The following is a 25484-nucleotide window of genomic DNA, read 5'->3' on the forward strand; positions in this document are numbered from 1 at the left end:
TTTGAGCGTTTGTTTCTAATTTCAGAGGGTGCCTTGTATTAAAGAAGTTGTTTGTTGAATAATGGCGTCACTTACGTAAAGTTAAGTATAATCACGTTTACGCTTTTTTTACTTTTTTACGTTATTTTTGTTGCATATAAGTTTCAAAAACTCAAAAATCTATTTGAAGGCACCCCCTACTTGGTAGGTGTTCTGTGCTTGAGTAGCGCCACCATCATAGTTCCGACGACCGCCGCTTCCCAAGTGACCGCCGATAATCCAGCAGGCACGGGATATCTAGGAGGCGTTGGAGTAACTTAATATTTATCTTTCCACCCAAAGCCACATCATTACACCCAAAACAATATTGTGATATGATACAGCTTTCCTAATAAATGTTACTAAAAGCCGTGTTGATGATTTACCTTATGCGAAGACGCTGTGCAACAGGCAACATGGCAGCCTCCATGAGCGTTTGAACGGGCAGCGTGCTGAAATGCGAGTTGTTTTAGTTTTATGTTGATCGTTATTAATAGTGAGTAGGTCACCTCGTTCCTTCTATTGCTACGTAATGTGCTTGCTGCGTAAACATCTCGCTATTCATGTGCGATAACGATGTTTTTATTTGTTGAAAATATATCGCCAACACTCGCCCTCCGCGGTGAAGTCCGTAAAATTCCGACTTGTGTTGCTGAAGTCTCTTGCTTGACGTTGGGGCTTTAGAAGAGCTCCTGAGAATATAATTGAGTGGGTGGCGCAGGATTTTTAGGGCAACCGAGTTACAATAGTTGTGATTATAGCACTACACGTTTTTCATTCGTGGCGTTTGCGTAAATTGCCTAGCAAGAACTTGCCTATTGCAAGCTCTTGCAGCTCTCTTGCAGCTGCCACACGGGCGCTTTTTACCGCGATCAAGCCCCGATTGTGGTCAAATTTCTCAATTGCGAGCACTCCGGTTCGCATCTTGCCCAAATAAACCTGTCGTTAAATTAGGTCGCGATGATCGAAAGTGCCTGTTGGCTGGTCGCCTCTGAAGCCGGAGCTGAACCCGAAACCTTGCATTCGACTTGTCACCGAGCTTCGTCATAACTGAAACTAGGACATCTCTTTTCCTTCGCAGAAACCTGTGGTCTCTTGGCTTGCGAAGAGAGGTGCAGCTTTGTCACCGGTGTGCCTGCACGATGAGGTTGAGTGCGGTGTTGCGCATACAAAACGAGATCTACTACCGCAAGAGGCTATGGAAGAACAGAAGGACCTTGCGCAAAGTGCACAAGTTTCCCACGCCGCAGCCACTCCTGGACATGGGGGTCGAAATTCACGACGCTCTTCAGGTCGCCGCAAACGAATTCGTGCCGGAACCGTAAGTCATCTCGCGCTCCTGCATTAACAACTGGCATCTTGGAGAAATCAGCGCGTTCCGTGAAATTAAACCATCCCATGTAAAACTAGTTTCACATACATCAGGTGTAACTTCCTCTCGATTTGGCTGCGATACCTCTGCTAGTGCTCGATATTGTCTTGTGTAGTGTTACACAAGTTTTTTTGTCATGCGAGTGCCGCATCTCACCTGCGTGTACCTCATGGTGCAAAAAACAAAAAAAAAGTACAGCAGTGAATGAGCTGTGGTCATCTAGTTGCAAAGAATAAGCGTCTTGCACATGCTGGTGTAGGAATTTGAAGCATATTTACCTTTCGCTATCTGTGAAATATATGTGTTGATAATACAAGGTAAACAAAGTCTTTGCCCGAGGAGGTAAATTATACACATACACGCAAGTGAGAAAAGAAAAAACAAAACAAACTGGAAGGTATACGACACGCTGTATCCTTTTTGTTTACTTGCTTCAACAACTGGACTTTAGGATCTCTGAATATGTACTCCTTCCACTGAGTAGGTCATATTAATGGAAAAAAAAAATACTCCAGAACAATGCTGTCCACGCATTACTATGTGACAATGACAGCACTGTGTGATCTGTTACAAAGGAGGCTTTCCTGCTACAGTGGGCACAAAAGTAGAACACTGAAAGCTGGACAAGTCGAGACTGGTCCGTTTTCAAATAACTATCCTTTTTTTTTTTTTTTCCCCACTCGAAACTCGTGTATAAGTCATTGTTGTATGCCATTGCTCTGAAAAATGTTGTGCAGTTGATGCGCTGTGTAAAATTAGAGATCAGAGCTCTGCACTTCCTGTATTAATGCAGAAACAGCATCGAAATTTTTTAGTGAGGTCTAGTAAGAGGCCTTTAAAACATTGGAAAATACTCGTCAACAACTGTGAAGTCCCTATAAACACCAAACACTTTGGAAGAGGTAAACAAACGTTTGCTTTAAACGTCGTGATGCATTCATGCGTATTTCTAAAAAAAAAAGGAAGTTTAAGTTTGCACTTCATATAATAAAGGGGAAAGATGTAAAGAGGAGCTTGAGTGGGCAGTTAGATTTCTCAACTAGAAAGTTAGCCCTGCTGTGAGTGTAGACATTGTGAGTGTTGGTAGGAGTAGCATGGGCAGGCTCGTCACTAATGCAGTACCCCTAACTGGTGGTGATGTCAACTTAGTTAACTACAAAAGAAGCCACAAAACGTTGAAATCGGAAAAAAAGCAGTGCGGAAGAAACAGAGAGCAGAGACGTGGCCTAAAAACTGACATTTATTTTGGAAAAACCTTTTTTCCCAAATCTATGCAACGCATGCGCAGATAACAAACCAAAAAACCAGTTAATCTAAGCAGATCACCTCTGTGCTAGAAGCAACCATTCTTTCCCTGGTAAGATAGTCTGAAGCTGCACTAACACATTTGTCTGGAACAAGTTTCCAGATATGGAACACCTCAATAATCTCCTGTTCTCGCTGCATTTTTACCTGAAATTGTAACCTTGTCAAATAGGGGGCGTTCATTCACACAACTTGCAATGCAACGGCAAGTTACCACCAGTGCCCGAGGGTAGAAGTTTTGCTTGCTACCTCAACCGAATATTGACATATCGACCAGATTGTCCTAAGTAAAAGTTGTCACAACTTAAAGGGATACAATACACCACACATGTGTCACACATGAAGTATTTCTTAACATGTTTTATGTCGCCAATCTTGCTTCTTGTGCCGAGCTGCACAACCCTCTTACAAAGACCCATGAGTTTGCTTGGAGACCAGTTTTACACTAATCCTGGCCGCAACCTTTTTTAATCTGTGTAATATGCCATGTACGTATGGCATAATCACAAGATTCTTTTGTTCTCGAACACCACCATCACTTCTGTGTTATACTTTGAGGTGCTTAAACGCGTGACGTTATCAACGAGTTCGGGTAGCTTGCGAGTTTGGTCCAGACAGATGTGTTAGTGCAGCTTCGGTTTATCTCACCAGGAAAGAATGTTTGTTCCTAGCACAGAGGTGATCTTTTTAGATTAGCTGGTTTTTTGCTTTGTTATCTGTGCACGCGTTGCATGGACTTGGGGAAGAAATAAACGTCAGTTGTTAGTACCACGTCTCTGTTTCTGTCGCTCTGCTCTTTCCAATTTCGATGTTTTGTGGCTTTTTTTGTAGTTAACTTAGTATGGACCAACTTGCCCAACTAGCAAATCTTCTGGATGATGTCAAGAACTTGTGCTGCTGCAGGTTTGACCTTCCCGAGCCCCATGGCATACCGAATGAAAAGCGCCTGGATAGCAGGAACCCTGACTGGCATGACCAGGAGGCCTACATTGTGCACAAAAAATCTCGTCTCCTAGAAGGTCGGTCCTGGCACTTTGCCATCTGTGGTGGGAATCTTCATGTGCCTGGGTTTTACTCCTTCTGTTGGCTGAATCAAGGGAAGGACTCACAGTGTCTGCATAATTTTGTTTGGAATGTGCAGTATGTTCATGTTAAATCAGTGCTGGTCAGCGACATTGCCCTGACGCTGTAAACCAGAAGTATACAACCTTGCCTGCTACACCAGCTGCTTTTCTTTAGGTACACCAACATTTTAAAATTATACCATTATGAATGATGACGTTATTGATGCCGTTTGAGTGCCCAGATGGGTGGCCTTCACATATAGAATGGTTAGTGTAGTTTTGTGATAATTAACATGACTAAATTCATTAACTTTTCAATTATTCAGCTTTAATTGGTAAAGTAAATAATTAGTTAAAAGCTCATGCTACAATCGATCTAGTGGAGGAAATAAACTTTCTGTAATAAAGTGTGGTCATGTTTTTTTTTGCATCATGCAGTATTATTATTTTATTTATCACACCACTGTCGGTGCTGCTAAGGCATTACACGGGCACTCTGAAATTAAAACTGACGACAGCCCTTGTATGTGAAACTGATGCACCAAAAGTACACCTATATGGCCTTGTAGTAAACTTATCGGGAAAAAGGCACGTGTAAATTGGGGTCCTTATTCAGGGAGTTTAAATACTAAGAAGAATCAGAGCAGCTCATTATCATCATCATGTCCACTGCAGGAAAAAGACCTCATTACCAAGCACTATTAAATTTTCTATTTTGTCGTGCTATCGTGCTGCTTGCGATCCACCATTATATATGTGTATGCTTTAGGTCATGATTTATTGTTCATTTGCACAGAATTTAGTAGGTGTGATCAGTGACTGTACTTTATTGGTCAAAATTGAGTCATAATATGCGCTGGTCTGCTCCAGCATATGGACACACCTACACATATATTCACAACATTTGTACCAAGCTCTTGGGGTAGGAAAAGCAAACTGCACTTAAAAGACAGGTCACTTTGAGATCTATATTTGTTGCCCCGCCGCGGTGGTCTAGTGGCTAAGGTACTCGGCTGCTGACCCGCAGGGCGCGGGTTCGAATCCCGGCTGCATTTCCGATGAAGGCGGAAATGTTGTAGGCCCGTGTGCTCAGATTTGGCTGCACGTTAAAGAACCCCAGGTGGTCTAAATTTCCGGAGCCCTCCACTACGGCGTCTCTCATAAATCATATAGTGGTTTTGGGACGTTAAACTCACATATCAATCAATGAGATCTATATTTGTTGGCTGGCCATCTTGTGTGCACTCGGCAAGTGGTACGATTACTGTGAAAGGAATTTGTGGTGAGTGAGTATGCAATGCGCTTTTTAAATAATCTCTGTGCTTTTGCACCAACACCAGGGGACAAGCATATGTGTCTGCTGACCAAGACGGTCCGGTATGATGGCCTCCCCACAGCACTTTTGGAGCATGTCAGGTTGCACACCCTCGGAGCTGCTCAACAGGTGGCTGCCAAAGAGGCTCTTGCACAGGTGCACTTGTACGACTGCACCCAGGTGAAACTGCCCAGGAAGATCGACCTGACCCAGCCCCACATGAGGTTTCCACGAGAATTCGGAGTACCCGTGTATCGCAAGGTGTAAGTTTGTGTGTCTCAATTTTAGCCCATTGAAAGAAAGGGCACTATGCTGCTTTTATAGAAAGGTGTCAATTTGTTTATAACTTGTGGTCATCAGCCCAAAAATAATTTGTCAAAAGTTCTCTCAATGCGTATTTTGTAGCATCTGTAACTGCACTGATACCCTTACTCACATACTTCATTCGAGTGGAACTATCAGCACACAAGCCTATTTTGAACTTGAACTGAAATTAGCCGCACATATATAACTGCTTGGCAAATTTTTTTTCCATGTCTAATGCCTGGAAATTGTCCCGAGTGATCCACCAGTTTTAGAAAACTAATTGTAGCAGTGAAATCAGCTTTCTATAATTTTTTTTTTACTGTGTAAATAGGACTTTTGTTTGAATTGGTTTCTTTGGGACAACTACTGGTTAAAATTTTCCAACTGATGAAGCCGCAATTACACTTTACATTCACTTGCTGTATGGGCCCACATATGTTGCTTGTTATCAGAATACTAATTATTTGGTACTGTGCCTTGATCCCACATCTCCAATAGCTTCAGCTACTTTGTACAGACCGTGCGGAGCTCATCAACGCACATTAGCTTTTAGGGCCGTTCCACGCACTTCCCGCACAGCCGCAACGCACGTGCCGGGACCCCTGCCGCACGCAAGCGGGGGACAAATAAGCCAATTGGCGATGCTGCGGAGGTTGAAAGAGCGTCGCCAATTGGCTTATTTGTCCCCCGCTAGCATGCGGCGGGGGTTCCGGCGCGTGCGTTGCGGCTGTGCGGGTAGCGCATGTAAAGGCCATTATACACCATTATGTTTTGTAAGCGATCACAAAATTTGGCAGTCATTTGTGGTAAAGTTGTTGCACTTGCGTTTATTGTCAGTCCAGCTCCTGCACTTAGACTTTTCGAAGCTGTCTGGCCAGTGCTGCTTTTTTATGTGTCTGTAAACAAAATAATGCAGTTAAGCCTTGATATAATCAAGTATTTCACTTGTATAGGCTTGTGTGAATGGTGAAATTTAAGTTGGAAGCAAACAGTCATCTGGTGGAATGATTTTGAATCAAATAGTATCGTATAGCACTTAGAGGAAAGAAAACTGGGCATGTTAGTCATGACTGAACTGACCTGCACAATATTCCTTTTAATTGAAACAAGGCAAGTGCAAATGTCATTCTTTTTTTCTACAAGTGATAGCCTGTAAAATATGCCACGTTATAAAATTAACTATACTTTGAGCATCCAAGCCAGTATAACAAGTTTTTAAATTTAAAAAATGATAAATCGTTGTGAGGGTAATGTGCTCACATCGATTGAAGTAGAGATTTGCGGCAGTGTGGACTTTCTCAGCCTTGTGTTGGCATTTTCATGGCTTAGCTCACCTTTACTACAGCGAAACTACTTTTACAAGAGAATTACTTTCGAACTAATACATTTAAACAATTGTTTTCACGGCCTAGCAACCATTCACTGCAGTGAAACCACTTTTACGGGAAATGTGTACTAGTATTACACATTTATTCATTCATTTTGAATACTGTAATATTCGTTTGAATAGTTACACAAGCCTTCTTAACATAACTTGTCATAACTTCATGTCCATAGAAGCCACGAAAGCCCTCTTGTACTTCATAAGGACCACCAGACTTCACGAGCGCTTGTGAAAGAACAGTGTGAGACCATGCTGTGTAGTCCCGAGCTGACTATTCGTCCTTCTTTTTCTTACTCCTCTTCTTTTCTATCTCTTTCCTTTCAATTATTCCCCCTTTCCCCCCCCACCCCCAAGTGCAGGGTAACCAACCGAGCCAAGCTTGGTTAACTTCCCTGCCTTTCCTCTATATTTATCTCTCTCTTTCTCTCTTTTCTGCGATTTTATCATAATCAAGTTCCACTTCTGTCCCAGAAAAAGACCAAGGTAATAAACTGAAAGCCTTGCTGGGGTCAGTGCGGATATGATTGAGTTGCATGCGGTTTCGGTGGACACATATTCTATATCACCTCAGTGCATTAGAGCTGCATTTCTTTTGTGTTCATATCTAACGGTTGGCACCTGTAAAGAGGGCTGCTTCGCTGGTACAGCATCAAGCTGCTGTTGCCACATCTCAGGTGTAAGAAAATTGATCTTTTTTTTTTAATGCAAATGCATTTCTTAGTTAGGGATTGTTAGACGTCTCTTGGTGTCTGCGAGCCAGCAGCTGTTATCTCTCCGCACGTGCCTATCTTAGCCCCTAGCAACCTGAGCAGTTGGTACGGCCAGAGAAGCATAGAGTGAGCAGAGAGGAGGAGCGCGCTCTGCATTGTGAGGGCGCTTGCATTGCGGGAGCTCGGCAGAGCTCCCGGATGTGTGGAAAAAAGTTTAGAAGAGGGTAAGTGCAGTGCTTCGCCGCTCCTTCTCTCTTCATTCGCTCTCCCTCTCCTCCCTATGCCCCACTCTCCCGCCCGCTCGCTCAAACGTATAAATAAATGGAGTGAAGCACGCGTGCCTTATTCTCGATGGCTCGCTGGCTGATGAATGTGTAAATGAATGGTCAAATCCTCGTCTCCTCATTAATTTGAGTCACTAAACTTATACTCTCTGCACAAAAAATGCATTCGGATTTTCTCACGATTTCGTTTGGGGGGGGGGAGCAATTTTTTCATGCTACTGCAATGAGCTGTCTTATTATTTAAGCATTCTACAGGCACTTCACGTGTTAAAAAGAAAGTCTTTGGTGTCTTTATTTTGCTTACAAAATTGAATTTCAGTTTGACGAATATTTCATATAACATTGGCAATTCTATCGACTGTAGTCTAGACCCCGCAAACTGCCATGGTGGTACAGCTTGCTGAAAGCTAGGAAAGCACCTGAAATTGTAGTTTACCAATCAAAATAAGTATTGGATTTAATCAAAAGAACTGATATTTTTCATAATTACCAACAAAAGAACGGATGTGGAGAAGACGCATACTTTTAGACTGCTAGAACATGCTTTCACCATCTGCAAAGTGGGCAGGGCATCACTTCAGGCGACTTCACTCTTTGCTGTTGTCAATGGGCCACTTATAAAACATTTGAAGTGTTTTTTTTTTTTCCTGCAACAGCCACTGTGACAGAATTGCGACAAAAGTGTTGACCATTACTTGGAAGTAGCTGATTTTTTTTTTAACTTACCTGGATTACAACAATAATTGCTTAAACAAAACAGTCATGCAGTCATGCTGCTGTAAACTAATAACACCAGCTATATAAGGAGAGTAGTAAGCAGTTCTCACTGTATTGTAGAATAATACACATTGTGATGACGTTTATTGAACCGGAGAAGTCGCAACGATGTCGCAACGAAAAATGGCCGTACGACAAGTCTGGCAAAAGGCGGCCCAGGTTCTCGTGCAATCAGAGCACGGGGTTTTTTCCTTCTCTTTGGAAGGCGCATACACGTTAGTGCGTATGCTCCACTACAATACCCCCCGGGTTGAAGAGTAGCCATCCTGGCGACTCAGGGAGTAGGCACAATGAGGGGGTCGTAGTAGGGCTTGAGACGGTCGACGTGTACGGTCTCGCGTCCTCGACGGCGCAAATCTGGCGATTGTGTTAGGGGCTCGACGATGTAATTCACTGGTGAGGTTGCGTCAATGACACGGTATGGACCATGGTACCGGGCCAGAAGCTTAGAAGACAGGCCAGGAACGTGCGGGGGCACCCAAAGCCACACGAGGGAGCCAGTACGAAACGTAGGCGCTATGTGATGAGCGTCATCATGCCGGGTTTTTTGTAGACCTTGAGCCTCACTTGTCATAGACCGAGCCAACTGACGGCAGTCTTCAGCGTATCTGGTGACTTCCGAAAGCGGGGAGCACTCCGATACATCAGGGCGGTACGGGAGTATGGTGTCGAGTGGGTGGGATGGTTCGCGGCCGTACAACAGAAAGAACGGGGAAAAACCGGTAGTCGCTTGCGTCGCGGTGTTGTAAGCGAAGGTAACAAAAGGCAAGACAGCGTCCCAGTTAGTGTGGTCGGAGGAGGTGTACATCCTCAGCATGTCGCCAAGTGTGCGGTTGAACCGTTCAGTGAGACCATTCGTCTGTGGATGGTATGCGGTAGATTTCCGGTGGATGATGTTGCATTCAGCGAGAATAGCTTGGATGACCTCCGACAGGAACACTCGACCCCTATCACTGAGTAATTCCCGTGGAGCCCCATGGCGGAGAATGAAGAGTGCAACTTCGTGGGGAGTCGCTGCTGGTAGAGCTGCAGTCTCAGCGTAGCGTGTCAGATGATCGACGCCGACAATAATCCACCGGTTTCCAGAGCGACTATATGGGAGGGGGCCATAGAGATCGATACCCACGCGGTCGAATGGGCGAGCCGGGCATGGGAGCAGCTGTAACATGCCAGTAAGGTGCCGCGGAGGTGTCTTGTTCTGTTGGCAAGTGGTGCAAGACTGAACGTATTTCTGCACAAAGCGATACATTCCTCGCCAGTAATATCGTTGGCGCAGCCTTTCGTAGGTTTTCAGGACACCTGCGTGAGCACTTTGAGGGTCTGCATGGAAATTCATGCAGATGTCAGAGCGCATATGAGTTGGGACAGCAAGGAGCCACTTCCGACCACCAGGCATGTAGTTGCGGCGGTACAGAATGCTGTCTCGCACGGAAAAGTGGGCTGCTTGTCGGCGTAGCGCTCTCGTGGAAGGGACAGCAGACGGATCGGTAAGGTAGTCGAGTAACAATGCAAGGTATGGATCTTTACGCTGCTCCTAAAGCATGTCAGTGGTGTCTATTGGTGACAAGGTGGTAAAAAGTGGTGACAGAGAAGCCACATCTGGGGTCAAAGGCGATCGCGAAAGTGCATCGGCATCTGCATGCTTGCGACCGGAACGATATACTACACGGATGTCGTATTCTTGCAATCGAAGTGCCCAACGTCCCAGGCGTCCGGACGGGTCTTTCACTGTGGACAGCCAACATAGAGCGTGGTGGTCTGTGACCACGTCGAAAGGGCGGCCGTAAAGGTACGGGCGAAACTTCGTCAAGGCCCAGATTATGGCCAAACACTCCTTCTCTGTCACGGAGTAATTCAATTCAGCCTTCTTGAGAGCGCGACTTGCATAGGCGACTACGTATTCGGCTTGGGTGCCTTTCCGTTGTGCCAAAACTGCACCAAGACCGATGCCACTTGCATCGGTGTGAATTTCTGTGGCAGCAGCGGGGTCGTAGTGACGAAGAATGGGTGGTGAGGTCAGCAGGCGGCGCAGCTGGCGAAATGCGTCGTCACATGCAGGTGACCTTTGCTGTTGGAGAGCAGACTTGTTAGAGGTGCGATGATGGACGCGAAGTTGGGCACAAAGCGACGAAAGTACGAGCAGAGACCGACGAAACTTCTTAGAGCTTTCAGTGATGTGGGCAACGGGAAGTCAGCGACAGCCCGAAGCTTATCGGGATCCGGAAGAACACCGTCTCTTGTGATGACATGTTCCAAGATGGTTAGTTTTCGTGCTGCGAAGTGGCACTTTTTGGAGTTAAGTTGTAGGCCCGCAGAAGTTAGACACGTCAGAATCTCGTGGAGGCGAACAAGATGTGTCGGGAAATCAGACGAAAAGACTACGATGTCGTCCAGGTAACACAAGCAAGTTTTCCACTTATGGGCACGCAAGATGGTATCGATCATGCGCTCAAATGTGGCAGGTGCGTTGCAGAGCCCAAATGGCATCACTTTGAACTCATATAGACCATCTGGCGTTACAAAGGCTGTTTTAGGGCGATCACATTCAGCCATTGGCACCTGCCAATACCCAGAACGCAGATCCAAGGATGTAAAGTACTCGGCGCCTTGTAAACAGTCAAGAGCATCGTCTATTCGTGGTAGCGGGTAGACATCTTTCTTCGTAATCTTGTTTAAGCGGCAATAGTCCACGCAAAATCGAACGGTGCCATCTTTTTTCTTGACCAGAACGACAGGTGATGACCAAGCGCTTTGAGAAGGCTGTATCACTCCACGTTTAAGCATGTCGTCTACTTGCTCGGTAATGACGCGGCGCTTTTCGGCGGAAACGCGGTAAGGACGCTGTCGCAGAGGCAAATGTGAGCCGGTGTCAATAGTATGAGTGATAGTCGTGGTGCGGCCCAAAGCAGGTTCTTGAAAGTCGAAAGAAGAGCGAAACTTGTTAAGGAGAGCAACAAGTTGGCGGCGATGCGAGAGGGGAAGGTCTGCGTCAATAGCATTGTCGAAGGCTGACAAACTTGATGGCTCAGACGCATGAGTTATTGCGGCAATGTGACATGGCGTTTCGTCGGGAAGAATAATATCATCGATATGGTCGACAGGTTGCACATATCCCAACGTTTCACCACGAAGTAAGCTGATGGGGTAGTTGCAGTGGTTGGTAACCAGCATTACGGTTAAACCAGATGCAATTGTAAGAACGGCAAATGGGAGAACGATGCCCTTGCGTTCAGTAAAAACAGGAGATGGCGTAAACACCACCGTGGCGTCAGGTTGCGCCACACATGAAAGGCTTACAGGGACCGAAGCTTCCGGGGGCAAGGTGATGTCGTCGTCAGCGATGAGTTTGCAGAGCCGAGGAGACCGGTCGGGTGGTGGAAATTCATATGTTGGCACAAGGGACACTTCGGCACGGGAACAATCGATGATAGCTTCATGACCTGATAAGAAATCCCAACCGAGGATAAGGTCATGAGAGCAAGATGGCAGAACAAAAAACTGTACGACGTACAAAACATCTTGGATGACGACGCGCGCCATACACAGAGCCGAGGGATGAATGCGTTGCGCGCTAGCCGTGGACAGCACCATGCCACAGAGAGATGTGGTCACTTTCTTCAGTTTCCGACAAAATTTGACGTCCATCACAGAAACGGCGGCCCCGGTATCAATTAACGCTAATGTGGCGACTCCCTCAACATCGACATCAACAACATTTTTCGGCGAAAACGGAGGCCTTGGGAATTGCGCACAAGTTGCAGTTCTTGCCTCCGGAACTGCACTGATTAGTTTCCCTCCTCAGGAGGTGGTCGACGACGCATAGGCGATGGCGACCGGCGACGAGGGGATGGGAAACGAGCAGTCGATGGGCGGCGATCCGAGTCTGAGTGCCTCTGTTCATAGGCAGATGCGGTGGCCTGCTGCGGCGCGTAAGTAGGAGTTCCGAAGTATGCGTTTGCAGGTGTGGGGCGACGGCGGCAGAAGCGTGCAATGTGGCCAGCGATGCCACAGGCGAAGCAGATAGGACGATTGTCTTGAGTGCGCCACTCATTAGATCGATGGAAAAAGCGAGGTGAGGGCCTGTAAACTGGAGGCGAGGCCGGAGGAGGTGGAGCTGATAAGGCGACTGGATGCGGTGGGGGCCGCGCGACCACAGCTGCGTAGCTGAGAGGTGAAGGTGGTGCAGGTGGTGCGTAGCCGACAGCTGAGAGATTAGGCGCTACTGAAGTGCACGGGTAAGGGGCCTGCACTGTAGGGAGGACATCACAAATTTCCGTGCGTATGGCCTGCTGCAGTGTCGTAGGCAGGCTTGCGGTGGGCGCGTCGCTATGCGGCAGCAGGGAGAGCTGTCGGGCGACTTCCTCCCTGATGAAGTCTTTGATCTGGTTGGACAGACTTTCTTTGCAAACGTTGGCATTTGTGAGTGTGACGGCCGAGATCGAATCCGGCGGTAGGACACTCTGTCGGGCGATGGAACGCTGACGGCGCAATTCATCAAAGCTCTGGCAGAGGCTTACGAGGATTGCCACCGTGTTCGGGCTTTTCGCTAGCAACATCTGGAATGCGCCATCCTCGATGCCCTTGAGAATCTGCCGAATTTTTTCTTCTTCGGGCATAGATGGATTCACACGCTTGCAGAGGTCGAGCACGTCCTCTATGTAACTAGTAAACGTCTCGCCAGGCTGCTGGGCTCGGTGGCGCAGGCGCTGGTCAGCGCGGAGCTTGCGGACCTCTGGTCGGCCGAACGCTTCAGTGACGAGTGTCTTAAAGGAAGACCAGTTGGCGATGGCGGTTTCGCGGTTCGTAAACCAAAGTTTAGCTACGTCTGCCAAGTAAAATATAACGTAGGCGAGCTTAGAGTCGTTGTCCCACTTGTTACTGGCGCTTACGCGTTCGTACAAGGAGAGCCAGTCCTCGACGTCTTGCTCGCCACTGCCGCTGAAGATTGGTGGGTCCCGTTGGCGAGTAGCGCCGGGGCAGGTAGACGGGACAGCCGGTGGTGCTGGCTGGGCTGGGATGGGCTGGTTGGCGACTGCGTCAGTCATGTTTTGCAGTGGTCTCTCGGGCAACTTGCGAGAGCGGAGCTCCAGGTCTGCTTGGGGATCTCAGCAGCCTCCACCAAATGTGATGACGTTTATTGAACCGGAGAAGTCGCAACGATGTCGCAACGAAAAATGGCCGTACGACAAGTCTGGCAAAAGGCGGCCCAGGTTCTCGTGCAATCAGAGCACGGGGTTTTTTCCTTCTCTTTGGAAGGCGCATACACGTTAGTGCGTATGCTCCACTACAACATGAACATTCCACTACATTGCGAATTTGCCACTTTGGAGGCTGCATTGTCGTGTAGGTTAATATAGCAATCATTCAAGAAATACTGTTGGTACTATGCTAACATGTGGTTTTAAGATGTCATTTGTCGCCACTTATTTGTTCTGAGCAGAATGTTTCTTTATATCTTTGTTCCGTTCACTACAGGCAAAAAAAAAAAAAGGGAGTTCTTTTTGCCCACAATCGTAGCAGGCTCCCTTGAAAGCTATACTGCTTTGTTGCCATTTAATTCTTTCAATTTTGGGCCTTTTGCCTTCTCAAAGTTCACTCCCTTGTGGTCTGCAGTTCTCACGTGCTTGCCAGCTACCATCATTTGTGCGAGAAGCTGACCAGCCAAGTTCCAGATGTTATGGATCGTACCCGCCTTTCTGATGTGGTCAGCAATGTCTGCTTCCAGAAGGCAGGTGTGTATCTGATCGCCCTATTCATTTTTTTTTTTTTGCTTGATTGCTTGTTGATATCTTTACAAGCTAGAGGTACTAAATCATCGCAGTGCAGGTAGTATATTATTAAAGCAGGCCTGAACTATTGTGACCCTCGGCTGCCCCACTTTAACCATGCTTTGCAGATGGGAACACTGTGGTGTTTACAAGTGAGGTCGACACCCTGACCACGAGCAAGGTTCCACTGAGTGCCTTTAACACCCCCGAGGATGTCAAGGCCACGGCGGACATGGCGATGCCTGACCTGTACCCTGCCAAGTACACACTTGACTTGGACAAGGGCCACATTTATCGTATGGACGACATTTACCGTAAGTCAAAGAAGAGCAATGGCTCTGCCAAAGGGGCCACCTATGTTCTTGTACCATACTTCTTTCTTTCTTCTTTCTTTTTTCTCTCTTTTTTAAGTTGCTGCTCTCCTCCTTCTCAGATATCACTCTCTATGTCACTGTTGGCGAGAATACAGTAGAATATGCCCGCATTTCGATAGCTCTCTCTCCCTCTTCTTAAGTTTAGTGCTCTGCTGTGAAATCCTGCTCCTGGTAGTGCAGGTTATACTTTCTGGTGTTGTGTATACCAGGACCAAATTTGCATGCTTCCTAAGACATTGCACTGTAGCCATCATTTGCATTCAGTTGTATTCATTTTTTATGATTTAACATTCACAACCTGTTGATCCTAGTGATAGCATTGACAGAACATCTTGAATTTTCAGAAAAAGGCATGACTAAGAATTCAATAGTAATAGAGTCATTGGATTATTCTATTCCTGCTGTCTCAGTGGACCAGTGGGACATGTGCACTTTGAAATAGAAGTATTATAGGCAGTGTTTCAATACTTCGTTTTAACCTAGTATGTTTACACAAGGTTTTACTTTTGTACAGCTGCAATTTTAAAGCCAAGGCTGTGCTGTAAATTGTGTCATGTTAGGGCGTTTCCACATTTATGTTATTATAAAATTGGTCCAGACAGTGGTACTGGGGTGACAAGTTACATTCATGAGCTAATTGGGTACTTATCATATCAACAAAACGGCATAAAGATGTTTTAAAAGCTTTGATATGAAAGAAGCGCTGTGCTAGTTTATGTCAGGTTAGGTTAGGGGGTGAAGAAATAAAATGTGAGTGCTTAAAAAGTACTAAGCAAGAATTACTGACGAAAGAAATATTACTGAAATGACTAACCTATACAGTGCAGACCGTCTATAACGTAACCACTTATAGTACAGAACCGGTTACAACGTAGTATTTTTCGGCTCCCGGTTACACTTCCATTGAACCCTATGTATACTTGTACCGCTCATTGTTCAGCCCTCCCAGATGAAAGACCAGTTATGATGCAGTTGCTGGAAAGTATTTTTGACAAAAGCAGTAGCTGGTGCACTTTTCAAATGAGTAGCATCACTGGGGAGTGAGCGACCAAGTGATTGCGGAGGAGGAGGGCACACAGCATGAACATACAAGGGGTGAAGGGTGGAAAAAGGAAAGGAAAAAAAAAAACGTGGCGGTGCTGTGCGGGCTCACCGAATGAGGGCGGAAGGCGGTTGCCTAGGGGACGGAGAAGCCTTTGCACCACTGTCGGCATGGTTTCGGTTGCCTGTCGGCCGCACACGCTCTGCATGGCACGTGCGAGCATGACCTCTTCAAAGTGCCCTTCGAGTTTCCTGTCGAGAAAAGTGTCCTCGTTATCATGCATACGGTATTGCATTTGCTACCTCATCTTTAGATGTTTTATGCCCATATGATGCAAGTTTTTGCCTTTGCTGCCAGTGCATGGACTTACATAAGCTTAGGGGGCTTTTGTTGTCATTACCTCCCAGCCACGAGCGCAAGTTTTGTATCATGCACATTGCTCTAAGTTCGGTGCTTTTTGGCACCCAATCTTCATGTTGTGTTGGACAAACTTTCTGCGACAGCGTGCCGAGTGGCAGGCTAGGCCTAATTTAGCACTGGCTGCTTTTCAGTAGCTGTTACAAGCTATCAGAGTTGCAGTTTGGTACCGAATCAATGCAATTTTTTGCAGCGGCTGCCCTTAAAGGGAAAGGAATGTATATTGTCAATGAAGACGAGGCCATGGGTGCAACGTGTAACACTTTAATAGTGGTTCGTGGTTCAATCGCAGTATCTTGACATCGGGTGTGCGCCCGTGAAAATAAACAATTGGTACTGCTCAGTACGTAAAGTTTTTGTCATAATTAGACATCGGGACACTCTGAAAGGTAGTCATTGAATTTTTATGTTGGTGCTTCTTTTGTTAATCCTCCCCCCTCTCCTTGGGTTAATTTCGTTTGTAACACAGGTTTTTGGACGTTTACTTTTTAAAATTCAGAAATTTATATGGTTGTAAGCATCACACGTCACATGCCTCCATTCTCCACGTCACACGCGAGGCTGCGTGCTGAACACATGTTGTGCAAATGCGGCTATTGAAGGAGGTTGTTTAGTTTATAGTGCAGTACGTCTTATAGTGCGGTTATTTGCAACTTTTGCAACTCAAGTTATAAGCTGTCTACGCTGTATTTTGAATGTGAGTAGTTTTTATGCATTTTTTAGCTTTTGGCAGTGGTTCTTGAAAGCTGCTCTAAGCCACATTATAATTATTTAATGAAATGATTTTCCTCTGGACACAATGACTTTCATTATGTATTCATTTCATGACCACAGTACAGATGAAGCAGTACTAAAGTAAGAAGTAGAGCAGCTGGAATAGCAAAATTTTAGGTGCGAAGCGAGTTTAAAGTGTGAGTTTAAGTGTGAGTGTGAATCAATTAAAATGTATTTTAAATTGAAATTGCAGAAAAAAAATGTTGCAGAGGATTCCTAAGCATATTCTTATGGAATAGCAACACGGGAGTGTTGCTTTTGGCTTGGTTGATGAAGTGCTGGCGGGGCAGTGTTTAGTAGTTGTCTTATCAAGAAGTAGGTACTGCGGAAGCCGTATGGTATTTACGCACATGATTTGGTACAGCCTAAGTGTTGTGAACAACACTTTATTTATGAAAGGCAGAGGTGCTATTTTCTCAGCCTCTCCTTTTCTTTCATCTTCTCTGGAAATGCAACTGATGTGGCAGACGAAGGTGTGTCCTCTTCTAGTTCAATTTCACATCTTTCTCGTAGGCGCCAGTGTATAGGAACATCTGCAATTTAGAATGCTAAAAATCTTTGGCATTTGACTTTTCACACTTGCTGCCCAAATTTTAGGTCCAGAACAGCATTGAACCCCCATCTCTGCCACATTTCATAATCATGATGTAGCGTGAAAATATATGACAGACACACAGAATCACTCAGCACAAGCGCTACTAACAACTTTGATGGAGTGTTTATGACACACAGAATATATCGTCCAAACACGCCGGCGCGAGCGTAACATTTGGCAGGCTACAGGAGGCGCTAGGAAGAGATTACGCATCAACAGTACGACTAAAAAAACGCATGTTTTGGGGCAAAAAAGACAACAGATGTCTGATTAACGCGATTGCTACCATATTTGTTGATAAAAAGAAACACTTCTAAAAGTTCTCATGGCTTTCTATCTTTACTCCTACCCAGGATCTTGACATCATGAAACATGCCACTTATATCACCTCCATGTTGGAACCAGCGCTTCCTTGAGTCAATATATTTGCAATTGTAGCAGAGCCTGAAAGGCAGCTTTGCTGCAATAGTAATGTGTGATGGGGTGAATTGTATTGAAAATGTGAAGGGACAACTGCCAATTGGATGTGGACAATATTTGTTATAGAGAAGCTTATTCAATAGTAAACTTTGAGTGTGAATCGAATTGAATAGCAAATACTATTAGAAAAATATTCGTAACTTCGAATATTCGCACACCCCTAGTAAAAAGCTTGCCCTATAAAGGGACCGACAACTGGCCAGAACGTGCGATTAGATCATAGTAGAATTGCAAAGAGCATGAAATATGGTGACATATTCCAGCATTTTTTTTTTTTCACGTTGCGACTAGGGCTTATATTTTTAAATCAAGCTTAAAATTATCAAAAACCATTTTGCTGTGCAGCCTAGCAGAAAAGTGTTAAAGATGGATTGTGCAATATGGAGTCGATCACTTTGCTGAACATGGTCACATAGTCTGATGCTGTTGTGCACGCCAGTCCTCAAAACTAGAGTATGTACTGTATTATCATCCAGCCTCGCTCAATTCTGTGCTGCTTATGTCGTAAAAGGCTCATGTGCGCGGAGTGCACGCATGCGTGGTAAACTACCACGCTCGAAAATGAACCGCCCTCGTGCTCACCGTTTCATATTTGCTGCAGATAGAAAAGCTTTGATTAGAAATGTTTCGCGTCACTTTTCACTTGACCATTTTGAGATCAGACTCACTGACGACTAAGATTTTCCTTGCGCTAAAAAAAAATAGGCTCCATTAAATGTAGATTTTGGTCCATAAGATACCATAAGAAAAAGTTGACTTTGGATTTAGTAGCACATTTAGCAAGTGTAAAAGCCTACTAGCGTTGACAGGTCTGGTCCATCTCTCAATGTCAAAGCTCGTTATGAGAAGTTTTATCTTGCGTTCTGTCTATCTTGCAGCTGTTCCAAGAGTGGCACTCAACCAGCATCCGCACACACTTCATGTGACACACCCGTACCACTATTTCTGGTTTCCCAAGGAAAAGATGGCCCGTGCCATTCTTGCATGCTTCACATTCGCAGCAGCCAGAGCCAGGCAACTGTATGGGGTATGTCTTTCTTTATATTCTCAGTATTCTATTTAAAGGAGTGCTTATACATTTGTATTTATTTATTTCAATTTTAGTGCTGGTGTAGTATCTGACATGTGAGCTCTGCACATTCCAGTATGACCACATATACTCGTAGTGTTTGGTTTGATCATCATGGTTTGTTCTGCTCAGAGCAAACATGCTGGGCGGTGTCAAACCAGTCCTTCAACAGGAACACTAATGTGCTCATGCAAGAGCTCGTGCCTGAAGCAGACTCCATATGCATGGTGTCATGAATGAGCAATGCATATGCCATCAGTATCAGGACAGCATGACAGACGCAAAATATATCGTAGAATTCATAAAAGTGGCTTCACATTACTAAGTACTTTGGTGGTGATGATTAGGGGCCATATTTTTAAGCACTAAAGAAGTGTGTTTTAGGTGCCAAAAACAGGCAGGTAAGCACCATTTTAGGCCCTCAAAATCAAAATTACAGGCACAATAAATTTCTACAAAAACTGAAATATTCGATTGATTGATTGATTGATATGTGGGGTTTAACGTCCCAAAACCACGATATGATTATGAGAGACGCCAAAGTGGAGGGCTCCGGAAATTTCGACCACCTGGGGTTCTTTAACGTGCACCCAAATCTGAGCACACGGGCCTACAACATTTCTGCCTGCATCGGAAATGCAGCCGCAACAAAAAAAAAACTGAAATATTCCAAAACAACGACGTGGGTGACTTGTATCTATGACAAGAAGAAAAAAAAAAAAGATATTGTTTAAGATAACAGAAAGGTACCAACGATTGAACATAGGCATGCATTTCCCGCACAGTTCGCAGTATGTGGTCTTTCGTTTTATCGCTTAGCATTGTGCATCAAGTGTCCACCATCCAATTAACACTCTCCTGGGTCTCTTGTTTTGTTGTGGCTGGGAAAGGCAGCAGAGGAGCAAATAACGAGACCACTGATATCTCAGAAGAGAGGGATGCTAGGTCTAATCGCGTAGGGCCAATTTCTACCCTATGGTGTACCGGGCACTCTGGATCATTTCTGTTAAGACTTGGAAAATTACATGTTTTGGAAAAACGTTCAATTTGGAATGAATGCCACTTGCCCTCCTCACGGTGCGTGCGCCCCAATATCTAGGGAGTGACGTACAGCAAGGAACGCTGCTCCTTTACGTTGACATTGGTGGGTTGACGTTGCATGCCGTACGCTCTTCATCAGAACTTCGTTAAATGCTAGCTGTATCTAGAAAAACGGACGAAAAATGCCCTGTCTCCTGATTATATCTTGCATTTTAAACGATACCTTATTAAGAGCATTGCACGTGACATTACTTTGCTTGGCATGTGCAGTTTGTGTGTTCTGTTCTGCACCATGAATGAGGAGTACTTTGGTTTGAGCTAGCTACTTCATATCGTTTTGAAAAGGAAGCGCAAAGGCAAAGGAAAAAGAAAGACAGCGCTCTTTGTTTCTATGTCTTTCTTTTCTCTGTGTCTTTGCACTGCCCTTTCAAAATCAGTATAATGAATGAAAGCTGAGAAAAATAATAAAACACGCAAATAGAATCTCACCTTGTTATTATTTCTATTTTTGTTTTGTTTAGTCGAGATGCTATTCACTAATCGGCCTTTGTTTTGCGTCCACCATCGAACCCGAATGCCACGGGTTCGATTGTGGCCGCGGCGGTCACATTTCAGATGAAGGCGAAAAACTAGATGCCCACGTACTGCGCGATGTAAGTGCACTTTAAAGAACACCAGCTGGTCAAAATTTGTGGAGACCTCCACTACGGCTTCCCTCATATTCATATCGTGGTTTTTTTACGTAAAATCACACATACTAACTGCTACTACTACTATACACTACTACTACTACTACTACTACTACTACTACTACTACTACTACTACTACTACTACTACTACTACCACCCCATTTCGCTTGTGTTCGTCTTCTCGTCGTTCCTGCATCACGCCTTTGCCAACCCTGACAACGCTTAGCTTGTGAATGGTGCGTCGTCTCTGACCGCAGTTTCAGCGGAGCGGCGTGGTGTATCGCAGTCACAATACATGATCTTTGCCAGCCTCTCCTAAAGTGCACGCACTGACTGATTCATACCACAGAAACTGGATAATGCACAATAAAGAACGCCAAAACGACACAACATCGATGGCGTACGTGCACAAGATGGCTGGGGCTCGTCATGCACGTGTGACCTTGCTTACGCATGTAGTTCTTGGTGCGTATGGGTCATGTGATTTTCCATTCCAATACCGAAGAGAACGGTGAAGGAATGAAGCTTGCGATGGCTACATGAGACGAAAGGGGAGGGATACAAGTTTCAAGCCGGGCCCACAAAGGTCACTTTGGTCGCTGCACAAGCCCCTTTTGGGAAAACAGCGCGTTTTTCATACACAGTGATGTATAACAACTGGGGCACTTGTTAGTTTGTACTCATCTGTACCTGTGATTACGTATCGTGCATCGTTTTGGTTTAACAGCACGTTACATGTCGAGCGGTAAACGTTGTTAGTTTGCTCTCGTCCTACGAATATCGTTTTCGTGCGTAATTTGTGTGGGAGCAGCGCGCTGCACGTTTCGATCTGCTTGCCGTTCTCAGCATTACATTCCAAGTTGCTGTCGAATTTATTGCTTCGCCCTTGCGGCAAAACTGTAACTTTTTGTTTTTTACGTATTTACTGCTTTTAACGTACTGCTGCGTGCTCTCGGGGCTCGTCGGTGGCTATCGCGTCACCGCGAATGCGATTTTGTGCGCGGCGGTTGCAGCAAACGGTAGTTCATTTTACATTCTCCATGCGCTTGGCTGCGCACGCGCCTTCAAAACTAAGTCATTTTATGCCATCTACAATAGCATCTGCCGCAGTTTTTTCCGCAGAGTTTGTGGAAAGCAGCGTTGCCATGACTGGAGAGCGCGCACTTTTGGGGTTCTGTCTGTTACGTTGTCGCCATACATGATCGTGTCAAGAGCGACCGCGGTTTCATCCACAACGGTTGTGGCAACGACAAACACATGCACTGTAGAAGACAGTGCGTGCGCCGGTCGCATGCATACTTCCGAAGCTTCGAGTACGCTGCTCTCGGCCTTTGTTCGACGGTTTTCGTACTGAAGTTCGTATCACCCGCCGCGATTAGGAAGTGTGTTCGGAGCATTCGAATTGAGGCCTAATGTACAATTAGGAGGTGTGTTCGGAAAATTCGAATTGAGGCTTAATGTACATAGCAAAAACTGGCTGGGGAATTTAAAGAATTCGTATCTGCCGCGGTTTCGCATCACTGATTATACTGTACGTTTACATGAACGCCTCCTAAACTCATGTATAATAAAATGGGGTATATAGGTTCAAAAAGCCTGGAGCGGATTGAGCTGCTTTTTTTGTCAATGCGACCAGATCACGCACAGAAATTGATTTCCGGGAGATTTTTATGAAAATCTTACAACCGGAAAAAACGATCAAAATCCGGGAGTTTCCCGGCCAATTCGGAAGACTTGGCAGGTATGTTATAGTGTTTGGAAATATCAATGTTGCATTTTTTAACATTAATAACAGTTTCACACCACGCTCGAAAACCAAATTTGGGCTTGACTAACGCTCATATACCGTATAAAACGGACTATAGGTCGAGTGGGTATATAGGTCGTTGACCTCCCAAGTTCATGTTACCAAAAAAAGAAAAAAAAAAGGAAAACAACCCAAAATTGCTGAACGACATTTATTTGCAAATTGGGCGCGCCGCACCCCGATCGTCGGAGCTCCCCTCAACCACCATCGCAACTGTTCCTATTCGGCAGACGAAGCACCACTGTCTTCTGAAGATGAGAGTTTGTCGCTGGCCGCCTCCTACAGTGCGTTGTCTTCCGTGCCATACAGCGAGTTGCTGATGGAACATTTTTTAAAAGCATTTTTCATCATAGAATCTGGCAAGGAACGCCAGGCGGAAAGCACCCAGCCACAAACAGTCACAAGCGAAGGCCTCTGTAGGCGGCCCATCCGTGTCTTTGGGTTGTCGCCAGACATCCACTTTTGGTGCTCCAGTCGCACTCGGTCCTTGAACAGCTAGTTTAGCACAACGTCGATTGGTTGGTGGATGGACGTCATACTACATGGTATCACGGCGAGGTCCGTTTTTTCCATCGCCCAGTGCGCGCTTCACAGCGTCGGTTAAGTGACCACAAAACGCATCTAACACCAACATGCTGCAAATACGCAGCAGTGCACCTGGCTGACGGTTCCAGACTACTCGTATCCATTCGAGCATCATGGCCTCGTACATGTATCCCTTTTTGTTGACGCAAACGACAACACCGGGCGGGAACACTTCCTTTGGCATTGTTTTATGTTTGAAAATGATGAAGGGCGAAAGCTTCCTACCATTTTTTTATTTATTTATAGAATTACCTGCAGCGCCACGAGGGCATTATTGCGGGGGGGTAACACGATTAATCACGTAAAAGCACATATGTTTACACAAAGACAAAGATAAAAGAATGAGCTAATAACAAAGCGGTGTATGCTACAAAGAGGCGACATATGGAAAATTTGTATGTAAAAACAGCTGGAACTGAGAAAGTGTTTTACAATCTGCTATACCTTTAGGAAGTCTGTTCCAAAGCGTGAAGGTGTGAGGAAAGAATGAATAATGAAACACATTTGTGCGGCATCGCGTTTCAAGTACCTTACAGTCATGATCACAATGCATAGAGATGAAGTGAGGGGGAAAAATGTACAAGTTTTTGTTAATACCTGTGAGATCTGAGTAAATACGGAAAAATACGCACCGAAGAGTTTGGTGCACCATCTGCCATGCATGCCAGCATGACGGTGAAGAGTGAGTGCTCGTTGCCAGTGGATAACAGCTTCATATCCTTGGCGCCACGCTGCATGATCATGGTCGATGAAGGCATGTGAAACCACACGGGGGTCTCATCGGCATTGTCAATCTGCCCCATCATGTAGTTGTTCTGCTCCCGAGGCTGGTTCACGAAGCCCTGAAAGTTTATAAGCTTGTCCTCGAACTCGTCTGGAAACTTCTCACAGATGGATGTGTGCCATTGGAAAGAAAATCCTTTGCGTCTCATGAATCGACGCACCCAAGAGTTTGGTGCACGAAACTCTTCTGTAGTGAGCCCAGCTTCTCGAGCGAGCTCCACAGCTTTCTTGCGAATGGTATCCACGGTCACTGGCAGCGAGCATGCATGAACTTCCCACACAAAGTTCCCTAGTGTATTCTCTAGCTGCGGATGAACCGCACTTCGCCCACGAAATTACATTTTCCGAGGATCGCACATCTGCAGCTTCCCTTTCTGTACCCTCCTATAGCGCACGCTTTTTTCTGATACACCAAAGCGGCGCTGAGCAGCCATATTCCTATTCGCTTCTGCGAACTCAACCTCTAGTTTAAACGCAGCTGAGTACTGCCTCCTTGTACCGCTACTTATATTCAGTGAACGAAAAAAAAAAAAAAGAAGACCACTAAAAATGAAACACAATGTCAAGCGGAGCAAGAACTTAGAACTGATAAGAGGCAAATCACAAACACAAAAAACAAACAAGAGAGAAAAAAACAACAACCTGGTGAATGAGAATATGGCTGTGTCCAGCTTCTCATGCACATGCAAGCCACATGTTGCCAGATAGCAGTGCACTGTCGGCTATACACCGCTATATAAGATGAGAGGCGACTTTAGCTCGTTGTTTTATTGAAAATATCTCAACTTATATTACGGTTTATATGGTAGGTGCTCATTTAGAAAATAGGCATTTATAGGCACTTATAGGCATTTAGGCACAAACACCTAAAATACCCATTTATAGGCTCTATAGAAACACCATAAAGGCCTTTCTTAACCTCTAATTCATGTCCATACATCAAAATGGCACTATAACAACGCAAGAAACAAAATAACCATTTGCCTAGATTTCGGTCTCTAGGGATGATGATAGACTAATTTGAAGCCCATAGTACTCTTTGGAACTGTATAGCTGAAACTATTGTATAGCTAAGTGTATTGTGAGTATGTTAAGAACTGTGCCCTCTTGTTTTTCAGGCAGACACACTGACCTTACCAGAGCCTGTGGCTCTGCAGTGCACGTACAGTGATGCCGAAACATTTGGCTTTCTGGCGTACCAGCTGAATACACTCGACCTCTCCACTGACGAAGGCATCAAGAACCAGGTCTGGGTGGCAGGGGAGCCACACAAGCTTTTTGAAAGCTGCAATCACATTGAAGGCATGGTGGGCCACAATCCCGCTGTCTTCCAACATTTTCTCGCATTCTACACCAATGGGTTCAGCCAGCTGCCATCTCTCCAGAGTTAGTAATATAGAGTCAGCGACGGTATAGACAGAAGCCAATAAAATGTAATGCTGAGCAGTGTTTGCATCTATCTCAAGTTGCACTGAAGAGAGACTAAAAGCAGCCCTTCAGATCAATTTAGATTGATGAAGTGCA

The 25484-nt window shown here is 45.3% G+C and overlaps 1 protein-coding gene across 2 annotated transcripts; it reads left to right on the top strand.

The window, feature by feature from the left end:
* The first annotated feature begins 323 nt into the window (after positions 1–323).
* Positions 324–25406, top strand: mRpL37 (mitochondrial ribosomal protein L37). 2 transcript variants are annotated; one of them, XM_075892440.1, is made up of 8 exons: positions 324–477; positions 1100–1339; positions 3599–3714; positions 5100–5337; positions 14149–14267; positions 14432–14617; positions 18864–19012; positions 25079–25406. In XM_075892440.1, the coding sequence occupies exons 2-8, from the start codon at positions 1161–1163 to the stop codon at positions 25349–25351; spliced, it is 1260 nt and encodes a 419-aa protein (XP_075748555.1). In that variant the 5' UTR covers positions 324–477; positions 1100–1160; the 3' UTR covers positions 25352–25406. The 2 variants fall into 2 exon arrangements, with proteins under 2 accessions (XP_075748555.1, XP_037278568.2); XM_037422671.2 differs by having other exon boundaries at positions 325–514.
* Positions 25407–25484: the final 78 nt, after the last annotated feature.

This window comes from Rhipicephalus microplus, chromosome 4 (assembly GCF_043290135.1).
Source record: "Rhipicephalus microplus isolate Deutch F79 chromosome 4, USDA_Rmic, whole genome shotgun sequence".
Taxonomy (NCBI): domain Eukaryota; kingdom Metazoa; phylum Arthropoda; class Arachnida; order Ixodida; family Ixodidae; genus Rhipicephalus; species Rhipicephalus microplus.